A 17470-nucleotide genomic window follows, 5' to 3' on the forward strand; every position below is an offset into this window, starting at 1 on the left:
CTTATATATGTAATTATTACATATATAAGGCGCATCGGACTAATGCGCCTTATAGTCCGGTGCGGCTTATAAGCCGCAAAATACGGTAAGCAAAACCCAGCTCGACTTCAAAATACATGAGCAAAAATTCAATCACTGCAAAGGTAAATGGCATTCTAAAACAAAACTAACCTGATCGCCCAAACTCCCTCCTGTTATCTGAATCCTCATTGTCACCTAAAACGGAAAAGTTATAATTATAGACTCTTAATTTAGAAAGAAAAACTGATGTACAGATTATGCATCGAGAAAAAATAGCCCTACCTCTTCTTCCAAATCCACCGCTACCTACAGACAAAAAAAAATGAATTAAAAATTACCTTTGTAGACCACTGGAGCGGAGTCAAAGCTACAACAGTAAAAATATGAGTAGATAAAATGTATACAAAAAACCTGCACCTTTTAAAGCTCCTTTATTTTCCTTCCAGTTTTAAAACCCTCACAGCTTTTCACATCTACTTTCTCTTTTTTCAGCAACTCAACACATACATGTCAACAGTGTTTAACACACATTTGGGATAAATGTCCAAAGAGAATTGGACCGCACTAGCACACGCTTCTGCAAGTTTCTCTGTACAGACATATCAGTGTAGAAGTGGAGATGTGCATTGGTTATACTGCATTCAGAATGTGCAGCAGTATGATACACAAGCATAGCTGTGGTAAAACTAACCTGATCGTCCAAACTCCCTCCGGTTATCTGAATCCTCACTGTCACCTAAAATGAACAGATTATAATTAAAGTTATAAAATATTTTTAAAAAATTAAATTTAAAGGCCCTACCTTTTCTTCCAAAGCCACCGCTACCTATACAAAAAAAAATAATTGAAATTTACTTTTCAGACCACAAAGAAGTGCCAAAACAAAAGTAAAAATTAACCTCCCCTACAATCGCACCTTTATTTTTTCCAATTGTAAAAACCTCCATATGTTTTAGAAATATCTATATAAGGCTACATTCACACTAACGTATGGGGGACGTATATACGGCCGATATACGTCGCCCATAGGCAGCCGTATACACGTGCGGCACCGTACCGTTCCGTACCCAGGAAAAACATAGGACCTGTCCTATCTTTTCCCGTAATACGGCGCTGTGCGCCATAGGTTGCTATGGAGAGGGGCGGGGGTGAGCTGCGCTCACCTCCTCCTCCTCTCCCCGTACACTGCCGTTGCCCGCTACGGTACGGTACGGGCAGGCAACGGCAGTGTGAATATAGCCTAAGTATGTAGAAACATATTTGTGTATATGTGTTTAAGACCCTCTTTTGGAGCAAGTGTCTAAAGAGAATTATACCTAACTAGAGCATGCAGAGTTTCTCCAAACGATAGTTCAGAAAGATATTAACGTATAAAGTTGTGCGTGTGCATTAGCTTACACCCTTGTCCAGTTCTTAGACAAGAAAATCAGCCAAAAGGGTACAAGCCTTGATAGGCTGTACAATTAATATTAAATATAGAGCATGCAGGTAGACAGAGTTAAAGCTATACATTAGCTGAGTGGACATATTGTAAAGGGGCTCCTATTTTTATCCAACAAACTACCTGATCTTCCAAATCCTCTGCCACCTGAATCATCATCTCCTAGAATGAGAAATAGTAATGTTAACATACATTTTTTAAAACAACAAATCAATCAAAAGGAGTGTAGGGATCGAAACTCACCTCTTCTGCCAAAGTCTCTTTTGTTTTCAAAACCTCCGCTGTCACCTAAAATTAACAGTAACAAATGTAATTAACATAGAATATGACGGCAGTAGCAAAACTTTTAGACCGAGTGCCCAAACTACGAACAAAACCCACTTGCTTATAGTAAAGTGCCAACATGGCAATTTAGGCAGAAGCTTATTTTTAACTCCTCTGCCTCAGCTTTATATTGCATAAGCGCACTGATGAAACCAATACATTGAAAGGGGAAATTTGAAATATTGTAGCAACCGTTGAGGATAATAGGGAGAATTTAGGGACTTGCATTATGTAACCAGCCCTTCCCACAACTCCTCTCTCATCCAGCAGTCTTAAGCAAACAAGAATGGGTTACTGGCTGGGACCACAAGTCCTGTCTGGTCAATTCTGGCGCCTGTGCTATTGGTTCCCCCACCACAGGTATATGACATGAATACTGACATCAACCAAGTACTACTTTCATTAGTACATGCACTAGTAAGCAGAATTCTGTATCCAGTGTTAGATATTTCCTTGGAGAGATATGTAATCATACATTTGTGTATGACTATGAATTATGGATTTATATTCCAATATCGTACCTCATCCAAGTGCACTGGAGGATTCTGCTCACACTGCTGTGCTCTATCCAGCTAGTGTTGTTGTCACCATGTGTATGTTTGTAGAATTAGGACTTTGAAATATTTTACATTTCTGTAATTGAAGACTACACATCTAGGAGGGACAATACCCAACAATGGAAGCAGAGAGCACAGCAGTGAGATAACAAACCCCAAATGCACTTGGAGAAACTAATACGGGGAGAAAAAAAAAAATCAACATTTTACAGTTCTGTTGTTACTAAGAAGGCAAGCATTTTAAAGCCTAAAGTATAAAATACCTGATCGTCCAAAATCTCTTTGGTTATTCACGTCATCATTGTCGCCTAAAAAGTATTAGATTAAAAAAATATTTAGCAAGCACAGAAAGCCTCAATTTAATGGAAAATGTTATCAAAAGTGAACTTAAGAACTATGTCACATTCATGATACAATTATATGCTGCTATTGGTACCATAGCAAATATCTTACAGACAGAATCAGAAACATACTAACCACAAAAGATGTCTCTAAATCTCCGGCCCAGGCCCTACTTATGATCAACATGAACTCCTTTGCTCCAGCGCACAGGACTATAATAGGACACATTTTTATGGCAACAAAACTGGTGATCACGAGACACTGGAAATCAATAGAAGCCCCACATATTAATGAGGTTATAGCGCAAATTAACACCACCTGTGCCTACGAGAAAATCCTGGCCTACCAGCTCTCAACTACATCAAAATTTACTAAAAACTGGGACACCTGGATGACTAGTACTTTCTACCACCAATAGCTTTATCATCAGCCATAACCAACTATGAGTCCAATTATAACACCCTACAAAATCAGATCCAACGAGATAACTACGTTGCCAGAACAACCCCCCCCCCCTTTGTGCAGGCTCCATCCCCAAAGTTGTTAGTTTTCTCTCTTATTATTATTACTGTATCTATGTTCTGTTTTATTAAAGTTAATGGAACTTGGCAGACTAAAAGGAAAAAAAAAAAAAGTGGATCCATTTCTAACTACGCATTAGAGACTGTGACAAAGTAGGATAAATGGATGGACCCATTCCAGATAACCCAAATTTAGCTGAACATTAATAAAGATCTACCTAATGTACGACTAAGTGATCAACTCAGTTGTAATGTTCAAAATATATGTCCATTGTTCACTAAGCAATCAAGTATGTTGTTAGGTTGCAACACAAATTACTGTATGTAACCTTATTGTTTTGTTAAAATAAATAAAAAAATACTTTAAAAAAAAAAAGAATCAGAAACATAGTGAAGTCTGATTTTAAATTGGCCTTATTAGGTTGGATGCAGGGGGTGGCCTTAAGTAACAAATCGTTTGTGCAGCTGAACAGCGTGGCTATGCACCCAGGCAGCTGACAAAACTTATTTAATAAAAATGACTAAATACAGGAGTTTTAAAATCATACCAGAATGAAATCCTCCTCTACCGCCTCCCCTTCTTCCTCTTGACCTAAAACTTTCATTGTTAAACCCTGAGCAAAAGAAAAAGTGAGTATATCAATAAATATTACACATTGGCAAAAAGAATGAATAATTATTTTATTAAATACAAAATAATTGTTTTTCACTTATTCACATAAATCTAAAGCTTTTTAACATGCCAATTCCCGATTTGTGGTGTTTTTAGGGTCTTTATCAGTATGCCTTAATTTCCTTGAGTGTAGTGTACTGTCCATTGTGAAAGAGGGCATCTGATTTGGGGTTGAGTTGGTAGAAAAATTACCAGCCATGCATCAGGCATTGCAACTTTCATTCCTTCTATTCCAGAACACTGTACAAGGCATGATAAATGCCCCTGTATCTTATTTAATATCATTTAAAACCTCACCCAATAAACCAAGTTGAATATGTTATTAAGTTCCTCATACAAAATGCAGTCCCTACTAAAGAAATATGACTTGATTTGCATGGATGCCAACTTGCAAAAAACAGATATGGCTTCAAAGTTTCCTCCACTGGTAAGATCTCATAAATATAAATAAAAGACCAGCCCACACTCCAGGTTTCCAATGTATTTAATCTTACTAGGTCCAAACTAGTGAAATGTTTTACTACCGCCTCTTGAAGATCTAGATTGGTCATCATTGTGTGCCTCTCCAAACCCTGCGGAGTTATAAAGGACAATAACTTTTAATAAGATGACCTCAAGCCTTTTATGGGAAGAAATCTGAGATTTAAAGATGCTTTCAGTTTGTTTTTTTGTTTTTTTTACAGGACAGAGAAAACAGCAATTTGATGTTAATGAATACAAACCTGCAGTACCAAAGCCAGTGCGTTCCTGTGAGTCGAATGAACCAAACCCTGCAATACAGCATGTACAAGAAAGATCAGTCCACATCCATTTATTTTAAATCATAGATGTCCTGTTGATCAGATGACCAAGAAACTAAGGTCTGCATGAATGCTCTATTAGGGGCCTATGTTCCAAGCAATGTTGGCCAGTGAGCAAGAGTTCTGCTTACGTAAACTTGTCCAATTAAGGCCACCTTGCAGGTGTGTGAAGACTTATAGCCCCTGATGCGCCACTAGGCGATTCTGGGAAAAATGCAAATACGTTTTCCAGGATGGGACAAGGAAAACCAAGCGATGATGATAGGATCAGAAAAGTGTATAACCACATGGTACTCGTCATATACAGTTCTAAGGACTCTTAGTTCAAACCACATTCTTGTAGATTGCCAAATATCATCTGGAGAAGCCATTGTTCAGGTAAAACAAAAAAGGGTAATTCAGGTTTTCACCTTTATTAAATGTGCCATTGCTTCCTCCTCTTCCACGATCTGAGCGACCTAAGAACAGTAGGTTTATTCAGGATAATTTTTTTTTTTTTTTTTAAATGCAGACTACAATGTACACCCAAAACTGTTTAATTCAGAGATCGTTTTCCCTTAATGATAGTCGGGAATCAAAGCAGAAAAGGTTAAAGGCTAAGCAGGGGCATATCCATAGGGGTGCAATACTCATTACAAGGCCCTGAAGCTACGAAAGCACAAAGGCAGCTTTACCGCAGATTTCTTAATTTTATACGGCACATGATAGGCTAGGTCAAGCACATGCACACAAAAACATTTAACTGTAAAGTATTGTAGCCAATGTAATTTGGTTTAGTGGCTGCTACAATCCACATACTCTTAGGAAGGTCCTTTCATTTTGCTGTACGATGTACACAAGACATTTCTCCTGGACATTATCCCAAACTATGAGACTGGTCGGATTGGTTATTTGATGAATATTTGTACTGCTATTGGATAACTGTATGCGTTGCAAATTATGTAAGGATATTCAGTACAGATTTTATTGCGTAAAATCGGCAGCCGAATACAGCAGCATGTAAGTGAATGGGATTTGGAAAAGTAATGTAGACAATGGTGCAGAAGTATGAGGTGTCCCTAAACAGTCTTATTCTGCACAAGAATCATACAAGTGTTCAATGCTGGATGATAAATATGTCATAGTTTGACTGTTGAATAACACTTCACCTCCTATTAGTTGGCTTGTATTGTTAGAATACTGACAAAATTCTGTCGGTTCATGGTGGTGTACAAATTTTTTTTAAAGCAAATAACAGAAATCACAGACACAAATAAATCTCCATTTTTTTCCTGGAAATTGTTGTGTGATGCAGAAAAGAAATTAATCCCTTTTCTTACTCATCTTTTTTTGTTGGGGTGATGTTAAAGGGGTTATCCGGGTTTAAAAAATTTCTTATGGCCGGGCTGGGGAGGGCTATTTAAACATAATAAACATGTACTTACCTCCTCCGGTGCTGCTGATGTCCCGCGCCGCGGCTAGTCTTCTCCGTGCGCCGGTTTCAGTACAAGGGCACATAGGGAGCTTCCGGCCGGCCGGATGCTCCCATGCGCACCATCTCCCAGCACTTACAACGCTGAGAGATAGGGACGGATGGGAGGAGCCGTCCACATCGCGGACCGGAAGCTCCCTGTGCGCGGCTTCCGTGCCCCTGTAAACAAACAAAGGCACGGATCGAAGGGACCGCGGCGCGGGACATCGGCGGCGCCGGAGGTGGTAAGGTGGTAAGTACATGTTTATTATGTTTAACTAGCCCTCCCCAGCCATAAAAATTTTTTTAAACCCGAATAACTCCTTTAATTTACTTTGATGTCTGTTGATGTATACATCAAATTTGTATTAAAAAAAACCTTAACATAGAATGTAAAAAATGCATGCAAATCCATGTAAAAAATGAATACACAAATCCCCATGAAAAACCCACAAAAATGTGAGCATTCCATGCATATTTTCTGCATGACAATTGGCAATGTGTGCAGATAGCCTTACAGGGAACCTGTCATCAGAAATTGGCCTAATAATCCACTAGAATATTTTCAGGTAGAGTAACATTTTCTAGTTTTTGTTTCTTTCATCGACCAGTGTGGTGGCATCTAGAAAATCTAATTTGAAATGAGATGTAAATTGGTTGGATAGAGTCAATGAGGCGGAGAGAACAACCTTGAACTCTAAATGGTTCCTTCTGTGATTGATATTGGGCATCAGACTTCAGATCTCGTTAGTGATGTCTCTGAATGTAGGACCAACAATTACAGTGAAGGAGCTTTTTGAGGAAGAGAGATTTACTTGTGTTAAAATCTCTGCCTCCTTCTCTATGAACAACCAATTCACTTCTCAAAAAAGAAACATGATCTAGAATGTGGTCAGCTTCTTGACAACTACTGGTAGTGGTTTAATAGGTCAATACTGATGACCGGTTCCCTTTAAGGTGCTGCTTGGTCAAAAACTTTATAAGCTCTGTATTGACCAATTCTGTTTGCATTTAAATTTGCTGCGACTTATTTTTGGCATTTTCCATAAAAATCTTGATTTACCCTAATTTTAGGTAAGCATATATGCACCTGGGCTGTACATCAAACCCTGATAGAGAAGTTGCTGAGTGCAGAACACATTTGTCTACCAAAACTGCTACAACTACTGTATTTTGGCTGCAACCTAAAAAACAGGACTTAGCCGAAAAACAAATTCACCACAAATTAAAAAAAAGTTTTAAAATTGGCAAGATATTTATTTTCCCCCAAATAAATGTATAAAACTTACCTCTGCTGAAGCCGTTGTCTTTTCTATCACCTAAATAAAAAATAAATTGATAAAATTATGAAATATGAAAAGATAATGCTGGGAAGTGAGAACAGGAACTATATTGATCTATTTTTGCTGGGGGCTGGCCACATTGCACAACTTAAGTCTTATAGATAAGTTAACTTGCCTTCTGCTGCAGATACAGAATCATGATTTTATCACTTACAACTTGCAAAGATAATATAAATTATGGAGCAGATTTGTCCATGTCTAATGCCAATAGTTAACCGTCCGTAATTTAATTCCAGAAAAATATGCCAAAGTTTGTCCATCCTCTGTTCCGATGTGGAATTTTTGTTTCATTTTTGATGCATTTAAAAACACAAGTGGGAGGGAGATTGGCCAAAACACATACGCAATCACACTTGCGTTTTCGATATGTTTAAAAACACAACAAAAACACCATATGGGAATGTGCCCTCCAGCAACATTAATAGTCATAGAAGTGACAAAGTGTCGAAAACACTTGAGGTTCACAAGTTATTCTCTTGTGTCTTTACTGAACAACCAAAATTATATTACTTTTTTTTTTAAATGAATGGCAGAAGACTCATCCACATTTTCCTAGTTATGTTCCATTTTATTTTATTTTTTTTATATACTTTTGTCTTTGCTGAATACATTTACCGTTACACAACTAATTACAAGCAATTCTAAAAAGCCCATTTCATAGGAATCTTATAGACATGAAGGAGCTCTCATTAATTGTTGCTGTGTAAATTAAACCTATAGCGAAATTAAAACTGCACAATTTACCTCTTTGCCTACCGAAGCCTCTAGAAGAAGATTCAAAGTTTTGATTGAGGTCATCATCTTAAATACAGAATCGATCGAATAAAATTTCAATAAAATTTTTAATAAAACCAAAGCCATCAATGCTCGAAGAACTCTACTTCACGTCAACCACCCTTTTACAATGAAGTCCAGAAATATTTGTCCAGTGACACGCATGTGTGTAACTGCATACACTAAGTGCCTACAGACCCTTAGATTCAAGTTCCATTTCCCCATACTGATTTTTCAAGTAACATAGGCACATTGCCTTGTAATTTATTCCTTCTATAATCTAATATAATACAGCGCTGTATTCTGCAATATTGGGGAAAACAAACCCATTCAACGGGAAATCTAATTCTTTGTAGACATCATTTCATACCAGACTTACTTGCAGACTGATGTAAAGCTGCTGATATTGGATCCTCTCTTTTTTTAGGCATAAAACCGAGCTATTTAGACAAAATCTGCTTTTACAATCATCCGAATGAGGCTCGAGTGCTCCTGAGCATGTCACAGAGGGCACTCTTTTTACTTTAAAGGGGTTATCCGGTTTTTAAAAATAACTGAGGCCCGTGCTGGGGTGGGCTAGTCAAACAAACATCTACTTATTTCGTCCGGTGCCGCCGATGTTCCGCTCCGCGGCCGGTCTTCTCTGTGCGACGGTTTCATTACAGGGGCGCACAGGGAGCTTCCGGCCGGCTGGAAGCTCCCATCCGACACCATCTCTCAGCGCTTACAACGCTGAGAGATAGGGACGGATGGGGGGAGCCGGCCACATCCCGAACCGGAAGCTCCTTGTGCGCGGCTTCCGTGCCCCTGTAAACAAACAGGGGCAAGGATCGAAGGGACCCCGGCGCGGGACATCGGCCGCGCCGGAGGAGGTAAGTACATGTTTATTATGTTTAAATATCCCTCCCCAGCCCAAGAAATTTTTAAAACCCGGATAACCCCTTTAATTATGCACGTCTCCAGCGTGTCTCTAGCTAACATGCTTTGCCCCTCCTATTCTCGAGAGCTGGTGACGACAAGTGTTTTGGGGAACTGTAGTGGATGCAGCACATATCAACCTTGGTCAACGTGTCCTGCAAAGCCACTTTTGTTTTTTTTTTTGTGCAGCTGAACTGCAAAGCAGTTAAAATAACTAATGCAAGTAAATGAAGACATAACCAAGATGTGACATAACCGTATCAATGCAAGACCTCTACATACGATTTTCAATGTATAGTTTTTTTTTTAAAGTAATAAATATTTATTTGATAAAGTCTCAAAAAGCACAGTGCATTTTGGAGTCACGAGTACCCCTTTTTCAAGTGAAAAGAGACTACAAAAACAAAAATGTCACATTGTACATATACAATCATATGAATTAAAAAACTCCTGATTCTACTTGAGTAAATACAGTATATAACTATATTATAACGATAAGTCAGGTGACTTTCTGAATTTGTATTTCTCTTCACATTTTAGTGACCATCTGGGCTCTATTTCATGAGTTACAAGTAGACGTCTATCTCTATGCTCATCCTTTTGGTGAAAGTGTCCTGAATGATGCTGTGACCATAGTCCTGTCACAAGTTGTTTTTTTTAAACTTATTATTTCAAAACAATACAGTAGGAATACTATACAATTTTAGTGCAGCTTTAATTATTAGACAAACGACATTGAAGATTACAGCCGAGTTGAGCTAGGACTCATACAATAGTCTTTCTCATCAATGTCCATTTAAAGGGGTTGTCCGAGTTCTGGGGGAAAAAAAAAAAAACTAAGGGTGGCCGGGAGGGCGCTGCTTAAAAAAATAAAGTCCTACTTACCTTCCGGTATCTACGGCTGCTGTTGCTCCGGTCCGGGTGCCATGTAAAAAAACATGGCCGCCGCCGCAGCGCTGGACTCAGCTTCCGTCCGGACCCGACAACCTTCCGGCCCGCATTCATAATGCTGTGAATAGGGACAGGTAGGCGTGCCGGAAGCTGTTTGTTAACATGGTGCCTGGACCGGAGCAACAGCAGCGCTGGATACCGGAGGGCACCGGAAGGACTATTTTTTTAAGCAGCGCCCTCCCGGCCACCCTTAGTTTTTTGTTTTTTTTTTAGAACTCAGACAACCCCTTTAAGGCTTGGGTTAGCTGGGGTGTATTTGTTCAGTATCCTGGATCTGGAAGTACTGCACCTCTGCAAAAGTCTTGTATTTGCTGGTAATGATGTATTCAGATTTAAAGTTGGCTAAATTTCTTTAACCCCTACGGGTCTATTTTGGTCTTTTTTTCTATTTTTCAAATCTGCCCTGAGTCACTATAAGTGGTTATAGCTTTGGAACGCTATGAGCTATCCAGGGGATTTTGAGATTGTTTTCTCGTGACACATTGTACTTCAAATCAGTTTAAAAATTTGGATGGCAAAAATTTGGAAAATTTCTTTATTTTCAACGTTTTAAATTCTCTACTTTAGATGCAGATAGTCATAGCACCCAAATAAATTCATAACTTACATTTACCAAATGTCTGCTTTATGTTGCGATGGTTTTTTAAGATTCCACATTTTACCAGAATGTTATGAGGCTCAAAATTTAGGTACCATTTTTTAAATTTCTTGTAAAATCACCAAAACCTGTATTTAGATGGACCTGCTCAACTTCGAATTGACTGTGAGAGCCTTTTAAAAGTCTGCATTATAAAAACGACACCCCTCAACATGATAAAAGCACTTTTAAGAAGTTTATTAACCCTTTAGGTGTTTTATAGGGGTTAAAGCAAAATGGAGGTGCAGTCTACAAATTGTAATATTTTTTCACAATACACTCATTTTGGGTGGAAAATTAAACATTTGCAAAGGATTAAATGAAAAAAAGTTCCACAAAGTTTGATAACCAATTTCTCCAGAGTACACTGATACCCCATATGTGGTGGTAACCTGCTGTATGGGCGCTTTTTTGTGTTTTTTATACTTTATTAAGTGTTTATGGGAAAGTGACATTTTAGGGGCCTATATTTTTACGTATTTATTATTTATTTTTATTACTTTTCCATACTTGAACCAGTGATGCTCTTTTTGGGGTTAAGGGATTTTAGACTGGCAATAGATGGTTAGTTCCTTGGATATTATGTTGGGTTTTATCAAAAGGCTGAGCAATTAATTATTTTCAATAGTGAAATACCTTTTTGGCTTCCAAAGCCTTGATCACTTGATCCAAAGTTTTCATTGACGTCACGGTTTGCTAAAATTTAAAAGTGAATACTGATTAATCTACAAGAAATAAAATAGGTCAGGTGAATAAATGGAACTTAAGAACCAATTATTACACCCATTAAAAAAAACTAGAATACATCTTCTACACAAATTAAAAATGATCCTTTCCATTTGCCTCACAACCATAACTATACTTCATTAGCTAGTAGTGTGGAACAGAAATACAAATGGCGTAGCGGAATTAGAAGGCAATATACCAATCCGCTGCGATTTACAGTCACAGGTTTAAAGAAAATCTGTCACCAGGGACCTAATTTTAACAAAAGACAAGTTGCAGATACCCATTACACCTGCATTGCAAATATGACTATTTGCTGTAAGCATTTGCATTACAATATAATAGTGTGTTTTAACTTACCTGGCTTCCGGACAAATCCTGTTTAGTCCCAGGTTTTGGTTTAAAAAAGAAACAACACATGACTTGTTTGTGCTGCTGACTCCTCAGCTCTCAGCATTGTGTTCCTTCACAGTAACAGAGGTCGCAGTGTGGTCAGCTGACATCAGTGGGAGAGTAAGGAACTATACTGGAGCACAAAGTAAGGACTGAAAAGCTTAGGAGTGAGCACCAAAGACAAGTCATGTTTTGTTTTTTGAAATGCATGCAAACCAAATGCGAGGTAATGAAAGGTGTAATCTAGTTCCCACCCCTATTTGCATTCATTTTTTCCACACTAGTTTTGATAAAGTTATGTTGCATATTGTTTATATATGCAACTTACCTGAAAAGGAGTTTCTAAAATTCTCTTTATAATCTGGTTCCTTTAGAAAAAAAAAACACATATCATAATTGATGATTACGAAAAGGTTGAAATGTTACTGTATGATATTGACCAAGTTTTACCATTACTCATTGCCCTAGTGATGCTCCTAGAATCTAACGTTATTCCCAGTTATTTAACTGAGTTGTGTCAATACAGCTGCAGATAGCATAACTAGTTCAGACTGGCAGGAGTAGGAACACTAAAATGAATACACAGGTTCCACCAAATCTTTACATCCTGATGTACATAAACATTGGCAATATGCATTAGTACCCTTGAGCCAGTGACTAGTATCTCCTATGTCCTGTGTGTAGATATACTAGGAAAAAGACAACCAAAAGAAACACAAACTGCACTGGAAACAGAGTTGAGAATACGCAAACTGAGGTAATATTGATGGCAGATACCTTTCTGTCTACTAAGCCCTACACGGCCGATACTTAATATTTTACCCCTAACCAAAAAACGTTGTTTATGCAAATATGCAAATTAACTTCAGAGGCCACTGGGGTGTGGAGTAGCCAGGCTAAGCGCTGAGGGCTAAGGCTTTTTTTGGCCACACAGCTATGCTGCCCCCTTTACCAAGAAGAGCCAGAAGTTACTGCACATGTGTGAGCACATTTGTATAGCCAAAGAGGGCTGCAGGGATACACTGGGAGGTAAGACTTCAGCGGCTACAGGTAAATGGTGTTGCCATAGCTCCCGGGGGTGGGCCAGGCTACTCTACACCCCGATGGGTTCTGAAATTAATTTGCATAAATGATAGGTTTTAATATGTTGGTTAAAGAAAATACATTAAATACAGCTTACTAGACAGGAAGAACTCAGTGTATAACTGATGATAGGTTTCCTTGAAATTTATAATTTTCCTTAAAAACCTCAAAGTAAATGTTTCAAGTCGCTGTCCCACATTGCGTTTTGGCTGCGTTTGCAAACGCAGACTGAACCACAGCCACCAGGGCGGGCCACGGCCTGATCGCATTGGCGTTTCTATAGGCACACCTGCGTTCGGGAACAAGCCACTGGTTTTGCCGCCGGGGCGCTGTCCCGTGTGACAGCACCCTTAGGGTGATAACACACGTGGAGTTTTTGGTCGGTTTTAAAGCATGGTTTTTCAGTCCGCTTTTTAAAACGGACTGAAAACGGATGCTTTAATATGGACCAAAAACACCATGTGTGGCATCACCCTAAGAATGAATAGTGACAGGCTTCAGAAGATGCCATACCGGGTTGCTGAAACTTGGAACACAAGCAGGCCCATTATCGAGCTCACTCTCCCAATCTTCATCAGCCATGTTTTGGCAAAATGTTGAATGTAGTCCTCTCCAGAGACTTCCTGCAAAGATAAAATTGATAAGGTGAATTATGTGGGTGTGTGACAGACAAACAGCTGATTCATTCCCAGATAGAATTGGGGTCAGAAGTACTTAACTGCTGCTCAGTTGCCAGCCTAATAAACATAGAGGACCTGTGGCCAGTTCCAGCTATTACACAGGGAACACTGCATTTCAGTGTGTCTGTAAAAGACCTATTGATAGATCACATATCTTAACCAGTTCGCGACCGCCCGCCGTGTATTCATGGGCGCCGCCATCTTACCTGGGATCGCCGCTCCCCGTGACGTCTTCGTGGAGCAGCGATCCGTCTCCATGGTAGCCTCGGGTCTTCGGAAGACCCGAGGCTATTTCGTTTGAACCCCTTCATTACAATGTGCTGATAGCACATTGTAATGAATGAGGAGGAAAATCCCCATATACTGCCATACTGTAGTATGGCAGTATATGATAGGATCGATCAGACAACCTAGGGTTAAAGTACCCTAGGGAGTCTGAAAAATAGTAAAAATAACGTTTTTTTTTTTAAATTATAATAAAAAAAACCTTAAAATTTCAAATCACCCCCTTTCCCTAGAACTGACATAAATATAAATAAACAGTAAAAATCATAAACACATTAAGTATCGCCGCATCCGAAAATGCCCGATCCATCAAAATATGATAACGTTTTTTCAATGCGTTTAACCCCGTAACGGAAAATAGCGTCCAAAGTCGAAAATGGCACTTTTTTGCCATTTTGAAAAATATAAAAAAAAAATCTATAAAAAGTGCTCAAAAGGTCGTACAGTCCTAAAAATGACATCATTGAAAATATTATCAAATTTCGCAAAAAATTACACCACCCACAGCTCCGTACACCAAAGTACAAAAAAGTTATTAGTGCCAGAAGTTGGCAAAATCAAAAAAATAATTTTTGTACAGGAAGTTTTAATTTCTGTAAATATATGAAAACATTATAAAACCTATACAAATTTGGTATCCCCTTAATCGTACCGACCCAAAGAATAAAGTAGACATGTCATTTGGGGCGCTCGGTGAAAGACGTAATATCCAAGCCCACAAGAAAATGGCGCAAATGTGTTTTTTCACCATTTTCACTGCATTTGGAATTTTTTCCCGCTTCCCAGTACATGGCATGGAATATTCAATACCATCGCTATGAAGTGCAATTTGTTACACAGAAAACAAGCCGTCACACAGCTCTTCTTTACGTGTAAAAATAAAAAAGTTATAGATTTTTGATGGTGGGGAGTGAAAAATGGACATGAAAAAACAGGAAAGGGCCCGGTCCTCAACCGGTTAAAGATGAAAAACCACTTCGTGTGTGATACAACATGTACACTTTTTGACTCAAACCCTACTAGTATTCTAGGTCATCAATAGTAAACCTAACCCAACGTTGTACCCAGGGTTTTATGTAAAAACTTTAATGCATAAATTTGAACATGTGAATGCATATGTTCCCGGGCATTTCACTTATCAGCCAAAAGTCCGGTTTTCAGTAGCCATCAACAGCTCAAATATATTGTAAACGTGCTACCTATCACAGAACTGCAAATTGTATGCAGATCTAATTAACAGAGCTGTGTGAGTGCATCCTAACAAGACAACAAGGGAGTGATAAGCTTGCGCCATTAAAATTACTTCACTGCATGGAGTCATCCATGTTTGTATAATATTTTACACAAAAGATTTATCTAGTTGTGCTAACACTGTGCTGTATTTTTGCTTTAGTGAATTGAAGAACAGAATAGCTAAATAAGCACATGTTACTGTGTGTTTGGGCTGGAAGCCTGAATTCAGGGTATGCGTTCACACGTTCAATTTTTTAGATGCAGTTTTAGAAGCCAAAAGCAGGTTTGGTTGATATTGGGAATATATAATTGAGAAGTTGCTCCTCTTTCGTTCACACCACTTCTTTAGACATTACAAGCTGCATCTGAAACTAGAGGTGTGAATGCACCCTCACATGATGCACTCGGAGTTGATTCATGCAATGGCTACAAGCCGGTACATAGACAAGAGGGGCTTATATAAGGAAAGGGCCATTGCTGGGCATTAGAAATTGGGGCTCATGGTTCTAAAGGCAATAGAATCACAATGGAATTCATTGCTTGGAGAGTTATGATATCCCAAAAATAATGTCTTTTCATTAAATAACTAAATGGTGACCAATTCCCTTTACTACTATAATAAGAAAATGCACAAGAAACTACAGTTTTATCAAATGCAGTTTAACAGTATGTACAAGCCACCAATACTTGTAGTGGGCATCCTCTAAGGATGTGTCCACATGGTGCATATATAAAGCAAGATCACATGTCCTATAAGTTATAGCTCAAACACAGGGACATGTACACTCAGTGCTTAAGAAACAGGATGACATGTAACAATGGAGCTATTCTCCATCCTTCTGGAAATTGCAGCACATGCCACATTTACAGCTAGAAACGCACTGTGTGCACACAGCCAAAGAAACTCAAGCCCCAGCAATAAGAACACATTCACATAGGGTGTTAAAAAAAAACTGCATAGCATAAAAACATGCACACGTACTGAAGCAAATTTTATAACACCTATAACAGTCTCTACAAAAACCTGCACCAGAACTATATTCAGTGGGTCCCAATGTTCTGTGATTTTACCAGCAGTCATAACAGATCCCTAATGACAGGTCTGTGCAACTGCCAAGGCTGTGTTCACACGTTCCATCCAGTGACAACTGCGCCTCATTGCTGCAGGATCAAAGCTGAACAGCGCTATGTGAACACAGCCTTAAAAGACACAGATACCCAGTAATACAGGTGCATTCAGATTGTGCAGATGGGGTCATATGAAAATGTTAGCAACAGAACAGTGTGAACAGCTACCTAAATGTATAGTATAGATCTCAAGGACACAAAACTGCAGACATTTGCACAGTTTTGCAATGTAACTGGTTATGCATTTGCTTCAGCTGTTTAACCAATAAAATCTATAGATTCGCCTAAAGAATCAAATCTGCAAACAATTAGCACGTGGTTTTTATTGAAACCTAACCGCACGGTGGGAACGTACCCTAAACCTGCTAGACACGCTGCAAACTGCAACCACCAGCCTTGTAATAAGACTGGGCACAGGCCAGTCACCAACATAGCGTTCATTACAGCATCCAACCCAACTTTCCCGGGCTCCGGAGAGGACCAAATTTACACCTTGCCTTCTTGTTATAACCACACTATCTAAACGACGACTATCAGACGACTATATATAACCGAGTTAAGAGCCACTAACACATCATACGTGCGGTTTTAGTCATGTACAGCAGCACTAAACCTGAGGGTGTAAGCCCCGGCGGTACCTCAGCGGCGGATGGAGGTGTACACACAGTGCGGTAGCTGCAGGAAGCGCCGGGGCCGGATCTCCCGCCAGTCCTTACCTCAGCGATGTCACTGCCTCCTGACAGGACGCCTCTAGAGCGGGGAGCAGCGCGCGACACTCCCTTATGTAGACTCCCGGCCAAGGCGCCAACAGCCGCAGCCAATCAGACGACGCGCGCCCCGCTGAGTGGTGGAGGAGCCGTCACGCGGTGGAGGAGCCTGGCAGACAGGTGAGGGAGGGGGAGGCCGGCGCCATGTCAGGGGGGGGGGAGTGCAGGGTTGGATTTTATCAGACATTTGTTTTACTTTAAAAAAAATTTTTTTTTTGCTCATATAGAACCAGACACCTGCGTTTCTTTTATAGCTGCAACTGTTTAGGCCTAGTTGGAAGGGAGCGGTATCACAACCGGGTAACTTGTTAATACAGTCATAGGGCTCATGGAAACAAATGTTGTTTCTTTGAGGCCACATTCACACGATGCATTGCCACATGGGCATGAGATTGAGGGCACATTCACACCTCGCGTTCTGAT

At 39.4% G+C, this 17470-nt stretch overlaps 1 protein-coding gene across 8 annotated transcripts in view; it reads right to left on the reverse strand.

Moving 5' to 3' along the window:
• The window catches only part of DDX4 (DEAD-box helicase 4), a 37375-nt gene extending 20223 nt beyond the window's left edge, over positions 1-17152 (reverse strand). For 3 of the 8 annotated variants that reach the window (XM_072135783.1, XM_072135814.1, XM_072135755.1), the window contains exons 1-17: positions 16997-17152; positions 13468-13577; positions 12200-12239; positions 11389-11448; positions 8217-8273; positions 7419-7448; positions 5090-5137; positions 4602-4649; positions 4404-4451; positions 3755-3820; positions 2607-2651; positions 1706-1750; positions 1586-1624; positions 824-847; positions 713-757; positions 304-327; positions 172-216 (exon numbers count right to left, since the gene is read on the reverse strand). In XM_072135783.1, coding sequence (XP_071991884.1) covers positions 172-216; positions 304-327; positions 713-757; positions 824-847; positions 1586-1624; positions 1706-1750; positions 2607-2651; positions 3755-3820; positions 4404-4451; positions 4602-4649; positions 5090-5137; positions 7419-7448; positions 8217-8273; positions 11389-11448; positions 12200-12239; positions 13468-13536 — 733 coding nt within the window. In that variant the 5' untranslated portion in view covers positions 13537-13577; positions 16997-17152. Of the gene's footprint in view, positions 1-171; positions 217-303; positions 328-712; positions 758-823; positions 848-1585; positions 1625-1705; positions 1751-2606; positions 2652-3754; positions 3821-4403; positions 4452-4601; positions 4650-5089; positions 5138-7418; positions 7449-8216; positions 8274-11388; positions 11449-12199; positions 12240-13467; positions 13578-16918; positions 16945-16996 lie in introns of those variants that run through there. The other 5 variants (XM_072135764.1, XM_072135806.1, XM_072135799.1 and 2 more) reach the window with 5 other exon arrangements.
• Between the last annotated feature and the right edge of the window lie 318 nt (positions 17153-17470).

Source organism: Engystomops pustulosus, chromosome 1 (genome assembly GCF_040894005.1).
Source record: "Engystomops pustulosus chromosome 1, aEngPut4.maternal, whole genome shotgun sequence".
In the NCBI taxonomy this organism is placed as follows: domain Eukaryota; kingdom Metazoa; phylum Chordata; class Amphibia; order Anura; family Leptodactylidae; genus Engystomops; species Engystomops pustulosus.